At 33.0% G+C, this 6555-nt stretch overlaps 1 protein-coding gene across 1 annotated transcript; it reads left to right on the top strand.

The window, feature by feature from the left end:
* Positions 1 to 311: 311 nt before the first annotated feature.
* Positions 312 to 1214, top strand: LOC141517022 (olfactory receptor 4C11-like). The gene has a single exon (XM_074227961.1). It carries the CDS (start codon positions 312 to 314, stop codon positions 1212 to 1214), a length of 903 nt encoding a protein of 300 aa, XP_074084062.1.
* The last annotated feature ends 5341 nt before the right edge of the window (positions 1215 to 6555 follow it).

The following is a 6555-nucleotide window of genomic DNA, read 5'->3' as shown; positions in this document are numbered from 1 at the left end:
CACATGGTGCCATATATGTTTTACTGGAGAGAAAAAAGATTGGCAATATTTCTTTCTTTCCCATATTTAGATAGATACTATGAGCAAGAAATGTGTTAGATGGATTGGAACAAATTTTGGAAGTATGTTATACTTTCAACTTTTCTATCTAAAACTTTGAAAATTGAAATATCTGAAGCTTACTTATAAAGAATCAAGAAGTGTTTCTTTTTTTTTGTCAGTCTCTCAAATACGTCTCTATATTAATTCTCCTTTATTCCTTTGATATTTTTACCTAGCTTTCACCTATGCCCTTTCCACAAGTCTTAGAGATGAGAAACAATGTGACTGAATTCATTCTGCTTGGATTGACTCAGGACCCAGAGATGCATAAAATAGTATTTGTCATTTTCTTGTGTTTCTACATTGCCACAATATTAGGGAACCTATTAATTGTATTGACAATCAAGACCAGTCCTTCTCTTGCTTCCCCTATGTACTTTTTCTTAACTTATTTATCCATTGCAGATTCTTGTTTCTCTACCACCACAGTTCCTAAATTGATTGTGGACAGTATCTCTCAAAGGAACACCATTTCCTTTGATGAATGTATTGCTCAGCTATTTGCCATGCATTTTTTTGGCTGCATGGAGATCTTGGTTCTCATTTTAATGTCCTTTGATCGCTATGTGGCCATCTGTAAACCCCTACACTATCCTGTCATTATGAACCAGAGGGTTTGTAGGATTTTGATTCTTTTGGCATGGGGAGGGGCATTTCTGCATTCTATTGTCCAGATAATGCTTATCTTATCTGTGCCTTTCTGTGGTCCCAATGTTATTGATCATTATTTCTGTGACATGCAACCTTTGTTGAGATTAGGATGCATGGACATATATGTAATAAATCTCTTAGTAGTTTTCAATAGTGGGGCAATATGTACAGTAAGCTTTATTTTGCTGATGATATCCTACACAATTATATTGCACTCTCTGAAAAATCACAGTGCAGAGGGAAAGCGCAAAGCCCTCTCCACCTGTACTTCTCATATCATTGCTGTCATCATATTTTTTGGTCCTTGCATATTCATGTACACCCGGCCCCCAACTACCTTTTCCCTTGATAAGCTGGTCTCTGTATTTTATACCATTATAACACCTTTCCTCAATCCTTTGATCTATACCCTAAGAAATGCAGAAGTTAAAAATGCCATGAAGAAGCTATGGAGCACCTGAGTGACTACAGGCAACAAATAATATGCTCTAACATAATTTTGGGGTTCTTAATGAGGATCTCATGAATTTTTAGCAATATTTGGTTTACTGTATTACAATATAATTTTGTTTTTGCATTATAATCCAATATATTTATGTTCTGTCTTTGAAAATCTTATTCAAGTATACATGAAAAATTTCCAATATGAAATTTTCCTTGGTTTTATCATTATTTCAAAATAGTAAAAGAAAGATATTTATACAGGGATTTTATTTTTCCTGTTAATGTTAATAAAAGGTATGAAAGATAAGAAATTTTATGTCATAATGGAAAGAATGCTAAATGTCAAGTCCAGTCTTTCCTTTAATTTCTTATGTGATTTGGGAAAATATTTTTAATTTTCTGGCTATGTTTTATCAACAAAGAAATGAGAATTTTGAACCATAGAAATTCTAGGTTTGTGCCAATTAGACCTCTAAATTTACGGTTTTATGAATATAGGACAGAGAGAAAGTGGACTGTGATGAAAAATGTATTTTCAGAAAGAAAATGGTAGAGTATCAAATTCAGAAAAATAACTAGATCCTACGAAGTGGAATCTAGCTAGTGCATTTCAGTCCTATGCAATTTATTGCTTTTAACACCACTACCAAAACTTTCTTCACCTTTTTTTTTCGCATGTTTTTATTTGAATATCTTATCTTTGTTTAAATCTAATAGAAAATTCTGAAAGACATGAGTGTTTATTTTTTCTGAAATGAAGCCATTTGGATTTTTTCCGTCTCATATTGCCAATAACATATTTATATACACTATTCTACTATGAAAAACAAACAAAAATATCAATTGGATTAAATTGTGTTTAAAGTCTTTTACAAGTATTATAAAATTCGAGTTTAGATTCAGTTACTGATACGTTCGATTTCATCAGTTATGTCTTTGGGATGGATATCATTCTTTTTTCATTAATCCATCAGAGAAATTGCTTCAATATTTTCCTTCCACAGTTGCTATAGCTAGCTTTGTTTCCCTGAATCTTATTCTTCCCCAGCTCCTTTTATTCTATTCATTCTCCTTTCTCCCTAATAAATGACTTTTAAATAAAAAAAAAGATGTTAACAAGTGACTTCTTGCAAACATTTAAAGAAGTTAATGCCAATAATAAACATACTACTTGAAAAAACATTACAAAAGAAATTCTAGTAAATTCCTTTTTTGTGTTTTGATGCATAATCTAAGTATAACAAAAGTAGAGCAATAAAAATATGAAACAAGTTTCCTTAAAAGTACTGATGCAAAATCACCATATTTCCTATAAACTATGCATAAATTCCCACGGGACAAGACAATGCTAGGACTTTGAATAAATATTTGATAATATTAGTAATAATGGAAATCCATGCTTCACCCTTGATCTTAATAGGAAGATTTGTAGCTTATTCCTGCTACAGATAATATTTAATTTTTTAACACATATTATCTTAAAAAAACTTCCATGTATGCATTCCTTTTGAAGTGTTTTTAACAGGAATTGTTGAACATTTTATCAAAATATTTTTCTAAATTTATTGAGAAAATTTTATAAGGTTTTTTGATATTTTCTTGTTGATATAGGTAATTTTACTTATCATTTTCCTAATATTGATCCAGCTCATAATCCTGGTGTAAATTCCACACAGCCAAGGTGTATAAAATTTGATAAGAGATTTCTATAATGTACTTACTTGCAGTTCATGTAAACATTGTGCATCAATATTCATAAGCATATGGTTTAATTTTTATCCTACAACTTTGCTAAAGCTGTTAATTTTGACAAGTTTTCCAGCTGAATTTCTGTGATGCTCTAACTACACTATTATTTCCTTTTCAAAGAGTAATAGTTTTGTTTTTTTAATGACTATGTTTTTTCCTTTAGGTTTTTTTTAACTGTCATTGTTGTACTTTGTATGCCCCCAGTGATTAGAGAAGTCAGTTGGATCTGATATGAATATCTCCCAAGGAAAATTCAAGAGTGAAAATCATATTGCAAAATAAATTTCCTTTTTCATGTGAGAAAGAAAATTTTTTTCTATCATTTCCTCTTAATAGAAAAATCATAAAAGATGATATTTTCCTCTTTTATCAGTTCAGACATAAACAAAAACCTAGAGCTGACTATTCTATTATAATGCATAAAATGAATAACAGGAAAATAGTGGGGAAAGACAGGTAGCCCTTCAATTCAATAGACCTGCTAGAGGAATATCTAAGTCATTAAGAGGAATTTTTCAAATTTACACGTAATGTGTATTTTCTATGTGATATTATCACCTAAATTCCAAACTATTTTTCTGAAAATTTGGATTCTAGATGATTTGTCCTTGTAAATTACTTCTAGCTCTCAATCTGTAATACAAAATAGGAAAAGATTAGACTGAGATAAAGATATTACAGGAAAAAAAGAGTATTTTAAAAAAAATTAGTTTTTTTTTTATTTTCCTCATTAAATGTAAATAAAATTTTAAATATTTGTTTTAGAGAATATTTTTAATCTAATCATGTTGAGCCCATACAGGTGAAGGAAAAAAGCACTAAAGGCCCAATTTGTAAACATACGAGGTTTTCTTAAGCATGCCCAGTTAAATTCAGAACTATATGACTTAGAAGATTTTCTTTTATACAATCCAAAGCCAAGTAAAAAGAATTGTGTCCACACAAGGAGGAAGACCCTCAGTCCCTCAGAAACTGAGACAGATAAAGACCCTTTATGAAGTGTCTATAAATATTTCTTAGAAGAAATCACCCATGTTTTCTGTATAGAAACAAGTTTGAAAAAAGCAGAATGGAATCAAAAGCATGCTTTTTGGGCTTTCAGGTAGGTTGATAATTCTGAAATTAACTCATGACAATTTCAGAATAGAAAATATATTTTTCCACCAATCACAGAATATTCACATCTGCAGTTGTCCTGATTCATATCTGGTCACTGACCCAGATGGCTCCAGAGGAAATTGTGAGACTGGTGACTTTATGCAGTGCCTTCTCCACTCATAGGCAATTAAGGTATTTGTCTTAGCATCACCTTCCTGATGTGCCTTGGTCTTCCTCAAGAATGAAGGACAAACAATAATTTGTTCAACCAAGACATAGTGATAAAACTAACAAAGTGAAAATTTGTAATTAAAAAAAAAGAACTTTTGCATAAACAAATCAATAAAATTAACATTGTCAAATAAATGTTAGAGCAGAGAAAGTATATTTGGTGCAGTTTGCCAGGATTATTGGAAAATATATTTCAATAACAATATGACTGATTACTTAACCGATAATTTGTCAAAAATATATAAATAAGTGATTCTGAAAGGAGTAATGCAAACTAACAACCATTAAAACAAGATCCAGACATCTGGCCAACATGGGGGAGAGAAGACAGGCACTATTCTAGGTGCTCCTTTTCCCACCTCAAAAACAAAATGAAAGAAACCTCTTAACAGAAACTGGATTGACAAAACCCAGAAAGAGAAGCCAGGAGAAGAACACCTACCAAGAAGCATTGTCTCTGGGGACCATGGGTGAATTGGGAGAAGAGAGCAAAGGGTCAGTACAGGGATGGCAGCAGGGTGAAGCCATATGACCAACCTCAGATCCAAAGGCTTTGGTGAGCAATGGGTCTAGGTTCAACTTTAGTTGCAGAAACTTTGGCCAGGCAAGAGGAGTAATGTATGAACCCAAATTCTTAGAGGAGAAGCCAAAAGAGCTACAGGAAGACAAGATTCAGTTAAACAAAACCAAAATTTAGAAAAAATAGAAAAAAATGTAAAATATCTCATCATCAAAACCATTGAACTCGAGAATAGCTCAAGAATGGACAACCTGAGAATTATAGGTATCCTGAAAAACACTCAACTGAAAAGCAGCCTGGATTCAATATTGCAGGATTTACTGATGGAAAATGCCCTGATATCATGGAACCATAGGGCAAAATAATTATTGAAAGAATACATCAGGGGCAGCTAGGTGGAGCAGTGGATGAAGCACTGGCCATGGAGTCAGGAGTACCTGGGTTCAAATCTGGTCTCAGACACTTAATAATTACCTAGCTGTGTGGCCTAGGGCAGGCCACTTAACCCCATTTGCCTTTGCAAAAACCTTAAAAAATAGAATACATCAATCCCCTCCTGGAAGAGACAATAAAATGAAAACACCAAGTGATGTTGTGGCCAAATTACAGAAGTATGAGATTAAAGAAAAGCCTGCAACCAGTCAGAAAGTAACAATTTAAATACCAAGGACCCACAGTAAGGATTACCCAGGACCTGGTAGCATCAACATTAAGGGACTGAAGGACCTGGATAGAGATATTCCAAAGAGCAAGGAAGTTTGAAAGGCAGTAAAGAATCCACTATCCAGCAAAGCTGAGCCTTCAATTCCAGGGGGAAAATGCACATTTAACAACATGGGAGACTTCCAACATTTCCTAATAAAAAGACAAGAACTAAATGGAAAATTTGGACATCAAGCAGGAGACTGAAGAGAGACATGAAAAGGTTAAAATAAATGGCAAAGAAAGAAAATTGTTATCCAATACGAGGAAACTGGCTATATCCCCATCTTGAGAGAAAAATTCTCATAACTCCTAAGAAGTGTACCTCTATTAGAGAGAATATACTTAGCCAAAAATGATGGTCACTCATAACTTATCTGTGAGACTGTTATTCAATAAGACAAACCTTGCTATAGCCCTATCTGGGAGAAAAACTCTAATAACTCTCCAAAACTGTAACTATTAGAGAGAATACACTTAGACAGAAATGAAGGATACTCATGACTTTAATGTGATTGAGACAGAATCATTTAAAAACAATGCCTCTTTAAAAATGGAGACACTAAGGACACTGGAGGATGGTGAACAATGAATGGAGTTAATATCATTACATTAAGAGGTAAAAAAAGACCTATTGTAATAGAGGGGAAGAAGTGAAGAGTTACAAATTACCTGAATCTTCCTCTATTTAAGACTTTTGGCTTAAAGTTGAGTTACAGACACTTAGTTAAATTAAGAAATTTATTTTAACTTTCAAGTAATAAAAGGGGAAAAGGGGAGGGTGGGGACAGGGACAGGTAGAAATAGGAAGTAGAAGAATGAAGGGAAGGAAGAAGGGGAAATGGGAAAGGGGAGAGGTCAAACACACTGAAGGTGACAGTATTCAGGACCAAAATACTGGGGAAAATGTATAAAGGGGAAAAAAGTGGGAAAATATAGTCCAAGATAAGATAGCATGGAGGGCCATAAAGTAATTATAAATGATTATCATTTTGAATGTGAAATGGATGAACGATCCTTTAAAAACTTATAAAAATTATAAAAATCCAAAGCAAAAA

This window comes from Macrotis lagotis, chromosome 3 (genome assembly GCF_037893015.1).
Source record: "Macrotis lagotis isolate mMagLag1 chromosome 3, bilby.v1.9.chrom.fasta, whole genome shotgun sequence".
Taxonomy (NCBI): Eukaryota; Metazoa; Chordata; class Mammalia; order Peramelemorphia; family Peramelidae; genus Macrotis; species Macrotis lagotis.
The sequence above is the reverse complement of the archived record's forward strand: the minus strand, read 5'-3'. Positions and strand labels throughout refer to the sequence as shown.

What these genes read in the sequence shown, in the direction of transcription:
- LOC141517022 (XM_074227961.1), top strand. Translation starts at nt 312, where the DNA reads ATGAGAAACAATGTGACTGAATTCATTCTGCTTGGATTGACTCAGGAC.